The following is a 17,353-nucleotide window of genomic DNA, read 5'->3' on the forward strand; positions in this document are numbered from 1 at the left end:
TTCTGAATTAAAAGTGTGTCCTCTGCTGCCACTGGCAGCAAGAACAGCTCAATTAGTTCAGAAGCCACATTACGAAAGACATCTTCAGTCCTTAGAAAAATCTTAGCTCAGATGACCTCACCTCACCCAAAGCAAAAAACTGCTTCCCATCCCCATTTAAATGCTGAGAAACAGACTTGCTGCGATTTGTGGTATTGTACAAACAGAAATACCACTGCAGTCATTTCAAATTAAGAAGTGAAGCCAAGGAGGAAAAGAATGCAGAAATATGAAGAAATGAAACATTAAAATCCCTGCCAGCCATGAAAACAGTGCTGTGGTGGTGTGTTACAAGTCAGTTTGATACTGGCAAAAGGCACTAAATCAACAGCCTGACAAAATTCCAGCCAAAGAAAAGCTGCAACAAGAAAAGCAAATCCAGTGCTTTGTATTCTCTTCACACACACCCTTTTTCACTTTTTAGGAGACTATTTCAAATTCCTTTTGTTGAACCAGCCAATGGCACAGCAATTATAAAGGCAATTTTTGAGACACACCATTGAACTTATTTCATATGGATGAAGCCATTCCCAGACATGGCTGCTCCAAGAAATGAAGGCTCTATCATCTCCAGATGGTTTTGGAAAAGCGTTTAAATGGGGGAAAACCTCACAATGCAGTTTCAACACCACATCTTACAAAGTCAAAATAAAAAGTATAACCAGTATTTTAGATAGAGAAGAAAAGGCACCCAAAATGTGCACAGAGCAGAAGAACAAGCTGCTGAATTGCATATTCTTATACCAAATCCTTCTGGCATTACAGTGCAATCCCATCTTTAACAGTCTCAGAACATCCTCAAGTCCTATTTCTTCCTGATCTTTTTTCTTTTTCCTGCTGGCATGCCATAATAATTTATGACTTGCAAAGCTTGCTGACTGCTTAGCAACAGTAACATCAGATCCCAACCGATTTCCCAAGGGAATGACGAAAACGTGTTGCACGCTGTGCACTGGCAGCTCTGCCTCCCTTTTCTGAGAACTGGCATGACAGAGCTGGTCTATCAAAACCAGATTCTGAGCAGCACATTACTACCATTCATTATAAACCATCCCTCTTTAAAGACAGGCTTCATCAGAGCTGTTTTTTCATCTTGACAGTAAGAAATTTCAGTCGCTGTCTTGTTGTGTAGGGAATTAGTTATGGGCAAAGGTGCCACCCAGGCCACAAATGGGCTGTTTCCACAAAAGTTCAGTGTCTCCTATTAGCCCATTCTAATGTGTGTTGGCTCTCTCCCCTTCACAAAATACTCTAGAAGCTCTATGAAAATAATGCTGATTGCATTGTCCAAAGTCACTCACCTGAGAAGTTCCTACTCCTTGATTCATGTCCTTGGAGTTGTCCACAGCAACAGTGCCCAAGCTGCTCAGGTATGGTTCCAACTAGGCAAACAAAACCAAAATGCGTATTTACACTTTATACTTCACTTACAAACAACAACAAAGCAAGTGAAAACCTAGTTAGTTTACCTCTGTGAGCCATTTAACAGAAATTATTTCTGCACACGTGACTGAGCTGGGCAGGTTGCGGTTTAAGATTAGTTTCAAGCAAGAATTCGAGTTCTGAATTACTGTTCCAGATAAAGGTCTGCTAATTGCTAAGCATTTCTGTGCTTACCTAGTGGTGAAGGAGAATATGGTCTGGAAGATCCTGTGGACAACCTACGCCCAACGCCCTGGGCAGTGTCAGCTGGCACTGGAGAGCACGAGCCCATCTTCACGAAACCCATTGGGCTGGTGTTGGAGCGTCTCACAACTCCAGCTCTGGCAAGGTAAAAGAATGGTCACACACACTGTGGCCACTGGTTCCTTGAGATAAGCTTCAGAATCTGCCCTGAGGAGTCTGATCAGTTAAAGGAAATACTGGTGTTTCAAGAGAAAGCTAAGAACTTAAGCTAAGCTTTCCATACTGACAATAATCATTAAGTCCTTTTGTTCACAAGCACTTTTAAACTTTCAGTGCCATAATAGTCTGTTAACTGGAGAACATTAAAATAGATTTCCCTCAGTACACCCTAATCTTCAAACAACTTGATCATCAAATTTTTTATTTCACAATCACATATTAATGTAAATGTCTGTTTTTTAATCAGCAAAGATTCTGAGAAAGTTTTCATATTGGGTCTGATATACAGCTCAGATAACTAAAAACAGATTATTTAAGGGAAAGGCATTTCTCCAAATGCAGCAAGTATAACCAAATCAGAGATCCTGGTAAAAATATGCAAGAAACCCTGGGTTTTGTTTTTGTAAAGATCTTCAGAGTTCTGAGTAGTCTATTTATGAGTCTTTGACCTTCACCAGGCCTGATCCTGTAGACCACAAGGCAGAGGATAAGCCTGGCTCACTAGAGCTTTGTAATGAGACGAGCTGGTTAATTAGCATGCCAAAAATTGTTTCCTTGATATTCTACACAACAAAGCATTCATCTCATCATTACATGTGTGGAAACAAAACATAACTTATTACTGACATTCCAGTTCATGATGTAATGCCATGCAATACACAAAGAGCAGTAAAAAAGCAAGACTTCATCTTTTTACCTTCTTGGGTTGCATTTTGAGTGAAAGAACAAGCTCATTTTGTTTTCATGAAAATATTTCAAGTGCCCATCCAACAATCTTGAGATTGTGAAGGGCTTTTATTTGTTATCATTGAAATGTCTCTTTAGTGTGGAAATAAAATGACCTCAGCAAGAAAGCAGGGACATCTTCCAGGGCACAAACACCAACCAGACCCAAGAGAAAGGAGTTAAAAAGCCCAGCCTCACCTGGGTGATCCGTGGGGGTTGGACACGGGGCTGGCAGTGGAGGAGAGGTTCTGTTCTATGCGCTGGTAATTCCGTAGCTGGGTGGGAACCGGGATGGGCGCCGTCTCGCTGCGGGGGGACACAGAAGGCTGACAGTGCCTGAAGTTGGAGGGTATGGAGACAGGAGATGAATACAGGTAGGCAGGTCTCTCTCTCAGGATTGGACTGTAAGAATTTTGAGAAAATCTAGGAAGCAGGCAGATAAACTTCCTCTGCGCTCACTGGGTGCGCTGCGATCTCGGCTTGTCCTAACCCAGCTCCAACTCTGCACGGAAGAGGATCAGGAACTGTTCAAGACTCCCTGCCTTCCCTGCACTGGCTGGGATTACATGGAGCTGGGAGTCAGCCCTTGGTCACACATCACTGAGATCTCCAGATCCCTCTGACTCCCTGCCAAGCCGTCCGCTGTGTTTACCACACTTGAAAATAGCGTTCTAGGAAAACCCAGCACGCCAGGGACAGGAAGTTCAGAGCAGGCTTGGAATGTGGACAAAAGCCACCGAAGCACAGGCAGAGATATCCCCAGAGACACTGTGAACTTGCAGGAGGAAAACATGTTACGTAATAGCCAACCCCTGGCAGGAGGAGCAAAACCACACACCTGAACATTCATCCACAGATTCCAATTGCAGATTGGCCAAGTTCAGCTGGAGTGGCAGTGACCTGCCTCGCCTCAGTGTGGCCCCTGATAAGGGACTCAAACCACTGCATGTAATCAGTAACCAACAATTTTAAAGGAAAACAGAATTCAACGGAAAGAATTTCAAACAAATGGGCTGTTTGGAAGATAATCACTTTATTATCTGGCCCTTTATTGACCATGTCTTTAAAGAAAGATTACAAATTCTTAGAAGAAATGTGAAAAAAATTCTCTAGAAGACAGGTAGTTACAGCACTCACTGCATAGCTCCAGCTGAACAGAAATCTGGTTTGTTTTTTTTTTACTCTATTTGTCCTTTTCTCTTTGCTACCTCTTAGAATGAAATATTACTTCTTAATATGCACAGAACTTCCTCAGCAAAAGAAAGTAAGTTTGTCCTGCTATTGCTACCCAGTTTCTGGATCCCAGAGTAATTTGGAAGTTGGCTGTGGGCACACAGTCAGCAGAAAGCCTGAAAACTTCCAAGCAAGGAGAAGGACTCCCAAGTGGAAACCACAGGAAGGCTGTGGGCAGCCTGCCATGACTACACAGCACACTCAGGGAGCACAGGGAGCCTCTCCTCCAGGAGAGGGAAGCAGATGTAATTTAAACTGTGGCAGTGACACTCAGGAGACCATGAAGGCACTTCAGCTTTTAAAGAACTCAGCATCATGCCTTTCCCTGCTGTCACACAGCCTTGCAGGTAAGTCCAGGCAAGCTCTGGAACTGTGAGCTAACTGGAGGCACAGCAGTGCTGTGGTGCAGAGGCACAGCCCCATTAGGGCTCCCCAGCTCAGGCCCAAAGCTGAGCTCTGGCCAGGCTTCCTCCAGTCTGATGAGGTTTGTTACCAGTCAGAGAAAATGCAATACAGATGTGTGCAGAGCTGCATGCAAATCTTGTTTCTCTGAGATCCAGAGAATAAAACTGGTAATAAACCACAGGAGAGTGAACCACCTCAACCTAACCTGCCTGTTCTGGTTGGAGACTGTCTGTGAAGACACACAACATACAGCAGCATAACTATAGGCACAATTAATTCAGTTTGATCAGTTAATCAGAAAGATTCCCTGTTTCACAGGGCATAACCTTTTGTAAAACACCAAAAATCTAAAAGGAGCAACCCACAAACAATGAAAGAACATTTGTCAGGAAATAAAAACCCAAACCCCAAAACCAAACCCAGCATCTTGTAGAATACCAGACACACACACTGCTTTCTTCAGACCATGCCCCAAGCAGCCTCAAATGCAATTACTGAATTAACTGAGCCAATAATTAAATCAAACTATTAAAGTACAAACACAGAGTGTGAACAGTAGGCACCTGTTTCTAATCACATGACCATTTAGCTCTTAGTAATGTACAAATGACACAAGTGGCATATTTTCATAAAACTTCTAACTCTAAAAACTCTGCCTGACACAAAACATGAAAGAACAGTGTATTTATACTACATTGTACGTGGCCAATTCAGAGCAAATGGATCTCTACAGGCAAACCATCCCCATTATCTGCCCTTAAACATAAAACATGAGGCTAAAAGCTGTATCGACAGCCCCTGTCAGCAGATTGCACCAACTGCACAAAGATCAGCACAAAGTAGCAAACTTTTCTTGTGACAAGCATTTCTAAACAAATAATGCTGACTTGCAGCCCTCTAGCACTGGCACAAGCCAAAAATGCACCCAACATAATAGCTCTATTCCCCAGTTAGCCACTCATCCTCTTTCTGTTTGTTCTGAAAACATCACAAAATTAATCACTTGAACAAATTCTGCTTAGATATTCCATCATTAAGCTTTACTTTTTCCAATATAACACAGGAAAGATTTCAGGCACCACTGATGAAAATCAGTTCTATTTTAAACCAGCAGAAACTGAAGCCTACAGCCATGTGGAAGAAAGGGCACTAATTACCAGTCCTGCTGATGGAAAACCTGCAATACATGTTTAGCTCCTTCATGTGACTTTGGCATCTTGTGAGACACAGCCATGAAATTCACGGTAATCACTTCCACAAAAGCCACACCCAGTGACCAGACAAACCAAACCAGCTACAAGATACAAATCCACAGCAATCTGGGCTTTCAAAGTTCCTCTTCTCTCACAACCACTTCTCAAAACGTATCTGCATTCAACATCTTGACTCACTACATTAAGGCTGTGCTGTGCTTCCCAGCACCAAAAAAGACAAGTCAGTTATGTCCCTATATTTGTGCTTTTAAACAGTTCAAAATTTAAACAGACAAAGAATGCTCTCAACTCCTTAAGGAAATCTTTTTGGGATATACCAGAGAAGGCATGCAGTGTAGAGAGGCTGGAAAAAAGAGGTCTGGCTTCTATTTTAGTCCAGTTTCACAATTAAAAAAATAAATAAATAAAGCCAAAACCATAACATAGCAGAGAATCTAAGGCCACATCACACACCTGTTAGCTGTACCAGAGGCAGCACTTCGAGAAGAGGCTGAAGATGGTTTCTGTACAGTTCCTGAGCTTCCAGAAATAGTTAATGGTGACTGCCTGTGAAAACAAAAACCACTGTCAAAAGACAGGTCCTCACACCAGAGAAACTCTCTACTTGGCAGCAAAACTTCCTTAATTCAAGCTGTTTAGATACTCTTATCAAAATCAATTCTTGGTAATCCTTCTGAAAGTCCACAGAGCTATGACAACCCAGTGCCAAAAGCCCAGAACCCCCTTCTGCAGCTGCAGCATCAATCTTTGAAGAAGTTTCTTTTGGAAGAAGCTCAGCACACTTACCCTCCACACATCAAGAACTCGCTGGAAGCCCGCCTGCCAGCTGCTCCCAAAGGCATATCATCTGCAGGAGGGAACACACACAAAACCCACATCAGGAAGCAGAATCAGAAAAAAAATTACATTTCCAATACTGCTGTTGTAGAAAAAAACCACTTCTGTGAACATACAAAAGTTTTCCACAAACTATTTTGTGTAGGAAAATACCTCAAATGTGATCCCCAACATAAATGGAACTGGGGAAGGGAGTTCTTTAACAAGTTATTTTGCTGTTTGTTCATGAGTTTTTTTCATATTAACAACAGTTTTGAAATAAACTCCATTGTTTAGGGGTACAAGGTATCAGCACTGGGATGTTTACAACAATGGATGACAGAAACTCTCCAGGCAGTCATTTAGTCAAATATTTACCACAAGTTGGTGGCATTGTCCAGAAATCAGCTGATTTTGTGCAATTCAGGTTGGGGCCCATGTCATAAATGTGCTCCATCCAAGTCTTTCCTTTGTATAAGCCCAGGCTGATGTTTTACCTTTCATGTTAGAAGTGTTCTATGTTTTTAGCTACACTTTTTATTTAAAGCTCTAGAGCATGAGCTATAAATGTTCAGGGAGTCTGGAGGAAACAAAGTGCCTGCTTCCACAAAGAATTCCAAGAGAATCCTTGTGTCTTTTATCAGCAGTTGTTTACAACTGAATCTCTTCTTCTACTGCCAAGCCCCACTATTTTCCATTACTTTAAACCACCCCTCTTACATATTTGGCTGCTCAACTGAAGATTAAAATGTCCCTGATGGACGTACAGTACCAAAGAGTTTCCCTCCAGAGAGTAATCAAACTACAGAAATTAATTTCAATGTGAATTCAGACACATTTAGAGCAAAGAGAGCCAAAGAACAACGGGAGGTAGAAGTGTGTTATGAATGAAAATTGGTTTGAGATGTAAAAATAAGAAAGGCTCTTACATGAGTGGTCTGAAGAGATATTGTGTGGGACAAGAACAAAGTCATCTGTGTCACAAGAGGAGTTCTTGCTACTGGTACTGGCAGAGTCTTTAGAGACTTGAAGATAGTTAGGAGGACCCAGTGGAGGGGAAGACAAATTTTCTTCTTGAATGTGCTGCATGTCTGGCAGAGACTGGAGGGGGGCATTGGGAAAAAGAAAGGGAAAAAAACCCACTGTAAATCCAGTGATTCAGAAAGTAGAAATGCTTTTGAACTATGAAATTTCAAATACTGGATAACCCTGTAGTGTCAGTTTAGACAGTTCTGTATTGATTAGACTGTGAGTTTAAACAATTGTGATTTATTCAATCATTCCTGGTGATAGAGATGTACCTCTTCCAAATGTCACATCAAATTGAAGCCACTGGTTTGTAATAAGGGGCCTTAGCCAGAAGGGCCAATTCAAAATTTCTCTGTAACAGCCATTACATTGCAAACCATATTAGAACATTTAAAGATTTGCTGCTCTAGCATATGATACTTATATGTATTTTTTACCTTAACCAAACAGAACAACAAAAACCCCACAAGATACAACACAAGGAGCAAGAGAGCACCAAAATGTTAATGGTATTTAAGGAAAAGACAGAGGTGTTCCTTGCTCTTTGCTCTTGAACATGACAGTTTACACTGTCAGAATTAAAAGATCTAAAAAATTCATGAACTCTTGGCTAAACATTACAGAAAGCATTTTCTGGAGATTGTTGTGTAACACAGAACTTACTGGAGGAGAAGCAAAGCGACAAGGAGAGCTACCACAGGAACTGCCAGAGACTGAGCCTGGGTACGTGGGCACTGGTACAGGACAAGCTAGAAGAGAAAAACCCAGAGGGGGGAAAAAAAAAAAAGGACTAAGACTTCAAAAGACTGAATTTCAAACAAATTTCCTCACTGCTTCTCATTCATAAGCCCTTACACAGCTTATAAGAACAGCACATCCTCAATCACACGAGGGTATTTAAGTTCAGTGGAAACGTCAAAAGAACAAGTAAATAAGTATCACATTTCAGTCTGGCATAACACAAAAAAGGATTCAACACTCAGCCTCATAATAGAGCACAACAACAGGCAGGCTGAGGAAAATGTCTCATAAACACTTAGTGTGATATTTGGCAGATCTTTCTCCCTCCCAGCCTGCAACGTTCATCATTTACACAAATAAGTGACAAAAAACCCAAAACCTACTCACATTTTTTCACTGTTGAAACGTGATCCAGGAAAGGGTGGTTGAAAAATGCTTCTGTAGAACAAGAAACAACCACCACTGTGAGTAGATGTACAAATGACAGAATTTACAGACTATATTGCAGATGGTGATAAATGGTTGCCTTCCCAGAATCAACATTGCAGAGCCAGAGAGTGAAGAGCTTATAAAAGATTAAAGCTTTCTATGGTATGTGCTGCTGAAGAGTTTGGAAAGGAAACAAGAATCAATTGAATAGCTTCAAACATCAGTCAGCAAGGCAAATCAGACTGAATCACTGGAGGACATCTTATGACTGCACTTAAAGCCATGAAGACAAGAAGCCTTCCTATACTGCTGAGGAAATTATGTTCTCTGTGGTAGTAATTCAGTTTTAGTCTGCTCTTCAAAACAGTGAGCATTTTTCACACCAGACACTGGAAGTATTTTCAGCTCTGCCTTTCTCGAGGATTGACATTTATTTCTGAATCCATTAATGCTACACCTTAGGTGGCAAAAAAAAAAAATCACAGCAGAGCCATTCTCCTTTCCACTTCCCAACAGCAGAACACAACCTGTGCAGCCAGTTCATGGCATAAAGCAGAATTAGACACTATTTCTTTAACAATTCCTCAGTGAACTCACTGTTGTTACATTAGAAATAGTTTGCTTTTGTGGTAAATGGATATGCTGAGGCACTTTTAACTGAGCATAACCAATTGGCCACCAGGTTACATGGAAAGTTTTGTTCTGCAAGGAGCAGTGTTCAGCTAGTTCAGGGAATTTGAGGGTTGGTGGGAGCCAGCTGCTGAGCTGGGTGAACTTTAATGTCCCAACACTTGAGGCAAAACAATGCTGTGCCTCAGACATGAGCAAATAACAAGGAAAAAAAAAAAAGAGAAGGAATCTGAGGCCTGCAGTATCTCCTTTCCTTCAGCAACACTTTTCTCCCTGACCCAATAAGGGAAGGAATCAAGCTGTAATGCCTGAACTATGTAATTATTAACTTTAACACAAGGATCAGGTGCTCTCCAGCTTTTGTACAACACCTGCTGTTCTACTTTATATTACTGGAAGATCAACAAGACTTACAGTGCTATTTTTACTTTAACAACAAGCGACTGGGCTCTGTTATAAACTCTCCCTTTCACTCCCTTTGCTAAGCACATTCCAGAGCAGCCCCTTTGAGGCCCTTTAAGTGGCTCAGCCAAGGAAAACATGACTTTCATCACTGCCATTCTGCTTTCTATTTTTCTTTCGAAGCACAAATGCTTTCTCCCACCACCACAAGCAATACAGTGAATTCCCCATGTTTGAAGAAACTGTAGGGATCAGCACACCCAGAGTGCAGAGTGGAATCAACTACTCACAGTCCATGTTTGTGATGTGTTATTTCTCCTACACATAGAGATTTATATATTGACCTCTGGGTACAGTCAGTAGAATTTATGACATTTTACCCAATTATTGTGAGCTTTTTCTGGAGCTGAACTAAACTAAACTAAAACTAAAGTTTTAAGATTAACATTTCCTGGCAGCTATGATAAAACTGCATTGACAAGTAGTGCTATATAATTTAAATAACCAGCATGAATATCATGACATACAAGATGCAGCTAAGAAGAATTAATGAAGATTTAGCTTTTCAATAGTGTGTTTCTAAAGTGGGTTCTTCCAGTACTTTGTTACATTTCTGCAACCACATGGAGATCAGAAATGTTTGCTCCCAGTATGATGCCAAAACCAGTTAAAGTAACAGAAATAAGACTTCAATATGAAATTTTAGGTATAGCAGCAAACCCTCAAAGGAAAGGGCACAACTGAAAGAATTAAACTGATTTATATTTCACTACTCAACATGATTTATGTACATCACTTAATACTGACAGTGATTTATTTTAGCTACTCTGCCTTCTTTACGAAAACAGAGAAGAAAGAAAACCCCTTCACTTCTCACATAATTGGCTGTAGACAAAAGGTCAAGATAATTATTCTGGTCACATGAATACAACTAACAAGGAAAGTCAAAAGAGCAAGAGGAAAAGAGAAATACATACCAAAGTCCATTCTATCTTTTTGGTTTCTCTGAAGCAAACCCAACAGCAGGTCAGCCAGGTAAGCTGATGTTTCCCTAGGAATGCTGCACACATGAGGAAGTAAAACATGCATTAAATTTAATGCATGCATTGAATAATGCATAGCACATTGAATTTCAGGAAATCAGCATTCTGCTACGACCTAAGTCATCACTATCTGTGCTCTATAGCCTTGGTACACCTAGTTTCAGCTAGGTACAAGGAAGGCAAGATGCAACATGACTCACTGGTATCACACTACATCCTTGTCAAGATAGCAGCAGCAAATATTTTTATGGACCCCAGGCATTCCCCAAGATGAAAAAGTGTTCAATCAACAAGTGTAAGTGACAGGAAAGGCCATGGTGACATACCTAGGAATCAAATTCCTGTTCTTTTCATAAAACATTCTCAAATCTTGAGGACTATTGGCCTGCCAAATAAAAATGTACATTAATTAAAGCTCAGTTTCATGGAGGAAATAGCTTTTGTACCTAAGCACACATACACAAAAAGGAGGCTTTTGCATATGGGCATTAAGGGGGAAAAACACCAAGCAGAACAGTGACTTCAGCACTGAGGATCCTTATTTATGTATTTCCTCTGGATTGAACACACTCATCACGCAGACTAAGCATAAACAACTTCTCCCTTGGTATTCTCGAGCCTTTGCAGCACCAACACTACACTCAGACATGACTTGCTTCTGCTTTCCTGACTAGAAGCAAGAGCCCTAGGAACGTCCTTCAGACTGAGAAGATGGAAAAGGAAAGCAAGTGTTACCTGAAAAGGTGGTTTTCCAACAAGACACTGATAAATCACGGTTCCTATGCTCCACAGGTCTGCTTTAGCATCGTAGTGTTGAGACATAATCACTTCAGGGGCCTGGAAAGAACAGCAAAGTCTCAGAAGGGAAAACAAAAAAAGCAAAGCCACAGCAATATGAATCTCCTGTCAGAGCAGTATTAGCAGAGACCACTTTATTGCAAGAGAAAATTAACATTTTCATGTGCATCACATGGCTTGAGAGGTAAGAACTCCATCTAAAATGAAAGCTGTGTTTCAAAACCACAAAAAAACTAGAAATGCTGATGTTCTGAAGAAAGCATCCAGAATATGGCATGCTTGGGAAGAAGAGGGAAGTGTTATTTACTTGGCTTCTGCAGTTCTCCTTTGGACAAAGAAGCACTAAGAAATGTTCAATGTCTCTCTGATTTTAACAATCACGATCTCCAAATCCCAAGCTAAAAAAAGGTAGTAAAACTATGGAAAGAGGAACTGCACTCTGTCCCTGATCCTTGTAAAGCAACACGAGGCATTTGCCAATCTGCAAGCAGTCAATTATTTTGTTCTGGCAGAAGAATGTTTGAGATAAGCAAGATAATGTGAAATGCCCCTTACCATGTACATAGGGGAGCCACACAGAGTTGCAGCCATCATGTTGCTGTGCAGATAACGAGCAAACCCAAAGTCAGCTGTGTAAAGAACAACCTTGGTCAGTGAAAAGAAAGATCATTTTCAAATTTTTACAGCCTAGAAATCACCTGTCTCTGACTGAAATCTGCTACAATTAACATTGGGATTGAAAAAAGACAGGTTTAATATCTAGCCAGCTACATGGAATAGTAGAATCTTTGTCATGCTGAAAGAATAATGTATTATCTTTTAAATGAGCAAGCCAAGAAGCAGCAGTGACATCATTTGCACAAACTGCTGCTCAGGCACCTCCCCAGCTGCAGAACAGCCTGTCTGGCGTCAGCAGGAAAGGATTAAAGTCACTAGCTAAATATAAATGGCTCATTAAGGGTGATGAATATACAATCTGCCTGCAGTGAAATCACATCAGGTACAAGTTTAAGAAGTCAAGTTTCAGGTGCCTGAATTTTCCATGCAGGCAAAAGCATCTGAAGCTATCCAGTAAGGACAGCAAGGGAAGAAGTTTTGTCTCCCCTGGGCAATTTTTGAGCAAAAGCATAGGAAAGAACTTGCTAAAAGCAAGGTATTTTTAACTAGACGCTTAACAGACAACAAGGAGTGATTAAAACTCCTGAAGTGGCCTCTGCAGAGGAGTTTGGTTGTATCTTGAATACTTGACATCTCTCCCCTGTTACAAGGCCAAGCCTCCCTTCTGCCATGCCAAAAATAGGCCATAACCTTCATTTCTACACTTCTCAAAAAACCCTTAGAAGGGTCTACCACTAAAAAAGCAAACAGCTGGAACTGCAACTGGAGTCTTGCATACACACAGTTTTGAAATGGGTTAAAGGCTACTCCAAGTTTCAAAAGTTAGATTTATGCCTAATTAAAATAGTTTAGTACTAGAAACATCAGCTAAATAGATTTGTCCTGCAGATTTAATCAAAAAGGTCTTTATGATTCAATCTTTTTTTATCCTGAGAATGCATCACAGCATGAAGCTCAACATTCTTGACTTGCTGTCTGATTTGCATCAACTGAATGCACTCCATATCCAGTACTTGAACTGGAGAGACATTTCTGAGGAGGGAAACAATCCAACAGTGCTGATTTACCTTTCCAATCAGAGAAAATTTACCTATTTTGATGCGTATGCCACTGACACTGGATTTCCGACGGCTGGCGTAGGACAACAGAATGTTCTGGGGTTTGAGATCCCTGTGGATGATGCCTTTGCTGTGCAGGATGCGCATGGCTGCTGCAATCTGCTGCAGGAACACTCGGATGGTATCCTCACTGAGAGTCCCCTTAGCTGGGAATGACACACACAGGAGCAGGGGGGAGGATAAATATCAATATTGTTGGGTAAAAGCAATAAGCTTCACAGTGATCAACTGAAAACATAGTGAATTACAATCCAATCATTATGAATCAGATCCAATCCCCAGTGTTTTTCTACACATGTAAATATTTTCAAACATATAGACATCATTATAGTTTTACAGCAGCTACAGAACTCTGAATCATCTGTTTTTACAGTAGTTTATTCAACTTGGTAGCATCATATTTGTAAAACTTCTCAATCGCCATTAAATCCTAAACTGGCTAAAAAGGCAAAGGAGATAAGAAAATAAAAGAACTTCATATAAAGTGTATCCAAAAATCACTGTAAAACCTGAAGCCATAAAACTTGTTCTTTAAACAAATCATTATAGGGATGCTGAGAACCACTCTGCTCAGAAATTTCATCCAGGATAAGATTAATTTGAAAGGAAAAAAATGAGATCTACTTTAGAAAGTCTCTTCAGAAGGTATTATCTCATTCTGCAGCCTGAAAAAGCACTGAACACAGGAGCTGGATTTCACTGTCTGAGTCTTTCCAAAGGTTTTAACAGCAAGTGAATTAAGCTTTTAATACACACAGTTACCATAACAATAGATGTGCACAAAAAAAGATTCCTTCAACACACTGAGATACAAGGGCAAGTAGAACATTTTCATCATGAAAAATATGAAGATTAACATCTCTGCTCAAAATTTTGGTTGTAAGAAGAATCCATTTGTCATGATTCTATAAATTCTGTCCTCACTTTGGGCAGAATCATGGAAAATCTCTCCTAAGCCAGCACTGCCTCTTTCTTGAGAGCATTATTATATAAGTAAATCAGTGCTTTTAAGTTCACATCTCGGAAAAGAAAACAGGTGGAATCAAAACACTGGGAACAGCCCCCAAAATGCAGTCTTAGAAATAGAAACCCACACATTTTTCAGCATGCTACTTATGGTTAACTACAGCTTCTCCCTCATTGACAAATAAGGGAATGTTACATTCAGCTGTGGCAAAAAAAAAAAAAAAAAAGCATTTTCTGTCTGTGTATTATCACATTCACCCACATTTAAAGCACAGGCAGAAGACTCAGAGAAACACCAATGGATGTCAGGAACACTGAATATAAACATGTAAAGCAAAATAATAGGGAAATACAGTAATCAATTACCTTGTAAGTAATCTGCCAAGTCCCCACCATTGCAGTACTGTTAAAAACAAAGGGTTTTATTCAAAATACAACCACTGAAACACCTGCTACATCATTTCTACTTTGTAATCTTTCAATGAAAATTAGATTGCTTCCAGCTGTTTGCCTTAAAATTTCTTTGTTAATTATTTGTAATTAATAATTTGAGGTGTCTCACTTCATCAATACTTACAGTATCATAACATGAAACTGAATAATTTATGAAACAAACAGTGCTGATAAATTTAGTGAGGCATAGGAAATTCATAATTTACTTTTCAAAATTGTTTGTTTTAGCAAGCCATGGTTAGTTTGCAGCTGTGCAAAGGAGTAGGTCTAAAAGTCTTTTAAAATCAACCAGAAACATACATGTTAACACATACCTCCATGACCAAAAAGACAGAATTGGGCATTTCCTAAACGAGGAGAAGAAAACAGATTTAAGAATCCAGAAGACAAAGTCTGTACCTGCATTAACCAAGTGTAACATGGGATTTTTCAATCACTGAGACATCTTAATGTAAAGTTACAATTTCAGAGCATAGCAAAAGTGTAGGTTCTTCACCATGAAATAGTCTACATTTCCAAAAACATTTTCATATGTAAAAGAATAAAATCACCAGGCAATAATTCCATAAAGTGTCTCTCTGAGCAAGCCCTTGGCAGAAGCACATCCCTGCCATGTTCCTCATGGCAGAGCTGTGAGCTGTGTCCATCCTCCTCAGATTTTCCAAAGCACTGACCTCCCATGACCTATTTGCAACCTGAATTCCCTCTCTTGTAATTGTGGAAAAGTTCCTGAAAGACGGATTGCCTAACTTCTACTTCTAAATTATCTACACACTCCACAAAATCCTGCTAAAAATATATATATATATATCTGTGCTTAAACCTGACTGCAACAAAAACATTCATCCTTTTTCCAAATATTTATTTTGTGTGAGGGAAGAAAGGCCTGACCTGTCTCTGCTAATTATCAACATTGTTTTCCACAGTCTCCTGCAAAAAATAGTTCTGCTGGGCTTACAAAGTTGAAGATTCTGAGAGTTTTTATAAAGAAAAAGTATTTTTTTCTCCCTCTGAGCCGATTAAGATTGAAAGGGAAGAACACAAAGAGAACTGGAAGGAAACATAAGGGAAGTGTACAGTAAACAGGATGATGCTTTTAGTTACAGAGTATGTTACCTCCCTTTCCCTTTAAAAATAAACTTAAACAAGAGGTGACAGATTGAGGGAAAATATGGTTTTTAAGACAGTTGAAGGAAAAGGGTGAGATGGCACCAGACAAGGCCAGGCACCTGCCCCAGTGGGAAGTGGGATTGCAGACAGTCTGACTAAATCCTGCTAAACAGTGTCACAAGAAAGTCAAAAGGGACGTTGCACAGCAAAATAAATGCTGTGAACTCAGCCACCTTTCTCAGTGCTTGCACTGAAACTTCAGCAGATGTTCAATTTGACCACTCTGGCAAGAATTACCACCAGGGTGCCATTGTCAAGGGCTCACTAACAGCTTATGTTAGAAAGCTTGAAAAAGAGAAATAAAAGCAAAAATGGGCCCTTGGGCTCAGGCTGGAGAAATCAACAACCCTAAACATCACCCAGAGCACAGAGGTCAGGGATGGCACAACCCATCAAAGCCAATCCATCACAGACACAGATATCCAGACAACTACAGATAATGGCAATAATTACAGTGCAAGATGAACAGGCTGGTTTAAGGTTAACTCAAGAGTGAATTCGTCTGCTTCATTTTTGGGAAGCATTTAGGAACTCATGTCTCCATTACAGAAATGCATTTGAGGTTCTTTCCAGCCCAGAACATCAAGCACATTTTGCAGATTTGTTTACATTTGGAAATTAGCTTCAAAGAAAGCAAGTTTCTAGGAACATGAGTCAAATCTGTTGGGAATAAAAGGCAAACTCCAACCAATATAGAATATTAAAGCAGCAGCAGATCACATTTCAGGAAGTCCCAATTGTTCAATGTTTCTGCAACAGCTGTGGCCAACATGAACCATAATTTACATTCCTACAAACACCTCAAAACCTCAGTGCATACAGCAAAGCAAAAACACCATTAGTAATTACTTGCTTTGTAAATTACTGAAAATATACAATGCTAATTGTTCCTTTCTGCAGTGTTCCTCTGCAACAACACCTTCCAAGACAGAAACTCTCTTTCAGGAACCCCAAAGCTGCCAAACATCAACCGAGATCCCAATTTATCAAATTGAAAATTCTGCCAACTGAGGATCACTTCACTTAAAGGACAACTGTGACGTGGAAAAGAACAACCCAGCTAAGAAGGACAGAAAATCCATTCTGCAGTGACAAGAAAGCAGCTCAGCTCCTGGATTTCCACCCAAGCATTGCAATCCCATGAATCAGAAAGATGTTCCACAGCATCAGAGCCTCCACTGCACAAAAACAGCAGCTTATGGCAGCATGTAATGCTCAGCTCATGACAGACATTTATTCATAACAAAACTAAGAGGATGTGTTTGCTGGATTCCCTTGGAAACAAAGTCCTCTCAAATGAACTTCTCTCTTCAGAAACACAGAGCTGATGATTTGCCCTGTTGTACCAGTCCTTACCTGCTTAGATAGTCATTTCTACAAATCACACTGGATTGCCTTTATATAGCATTAGTCATCCTTTTTTTGACTGATATTCTTGATGAAAAATAACAAATCAAGTCACCAAGTGAAGTCATAGTAAGAAGTAGAGTGTGTTTCCTTAATGTATCTTGGACAATCCTTTTTTAATAAATCAGCAGAGCAGATTAGAGATTCCACAAAGACATTTTCCCAGGCTCAAAAGTCCTCTCCAATTCGTAGTGAGGAAGTGATAGCTTGCACGGAACTGATACCAACCTCCCCAGCCACAACTTGTCCCAACTTGAACTCCCAACCAAAC

The 17,353-nt window shown here is 40.2% G+C and overlaps 1 protein-coding gene across 2 annotated transcripts in view; it reads right to left on the minus strand.

The window, feature by feature from the left end:
• Positions 1 to 17,353, minus strand: part of ULK2 (unc-51 like autophagy activating kinase 2) — a 36,218-nt gene that overhangs the window by 9,840 nt on the left and 9,025 nt on the right. For both annotated transcript variants that reach the window (XM_032130193.1, XM_032130192.1), the window contains 15 exons: positions 14,820 to 14,852; positions 14,419 to 14,455; positions 13,059 to 13,232; positions 11,906 to 11,979; positions 11,288 to 11,389; positions 10,879 to 10,937; positions 10,487 to 10,569; positions 8,436 to 8,486; positions 7,971 to 8,056; positions 7,208 to 7,379; positions 6,249 to 6,309; positions 5,916 to 6,008; positions 2,809 to 2,946; positions 1,657 to 1,802; positions 1,341 to 1,421 (listed from right to left, as the gene is read on the minus strand). In XM_032130193.1, the coding sequence (XP_031986084.1) occupies positions 1,341 to 1,421; positions 1,657 to 1,802; positions 2,809 to 2,946; positions 5,916 to 6,008; positions 6,249 to 6,309; positions 7,208 to 7,379; positions 7,971 to 8,056; positions 8,436 to 8,486; positions 10,487 to 10,569; positions 10,879 to 10,937; positions 11,288 to 11,389; positions 11,906 to 11,979; positions 13,059 to 13,232; positions 14,419 to 14,455; positions 14,820 to 14,852 (1,390 nt within the window). The remainder of the gene's footprint in view (positions 1 to 1,340; positions 1,422 to 1,656; positions 1,803 to 2,808; positions 2,947 to 5,915; positions 6,009 to 6,248; positions 6,310 to 7,207; positions 7,380 to 7,970; positions 8,057 to 8,435; positions 8,487 to 10,486; positions 10,570 to 10,878; positions 10,938 to 11,287; positions 11,390 to 11,905; positions 11,980 to 13,058; positions 13,233 to 14,418; positions 14,456 to 14,819; positions 14,853 to 17,353) is intronic.

This window comes from Corvus moneduloides, chromosome 20, assembly GCF_009650955.1.
Source record: "Corvus moneduloides isolate bCorMon1 chromosome 20, bCorMon1.pri, whole genome shotgun sequence".
NCBI classification, from domain to species: Eukaryota; Metazoa; Chordata; class Aves; order Passeriformes; family Corvidae; genus Corvus; species Corvus moneduloides.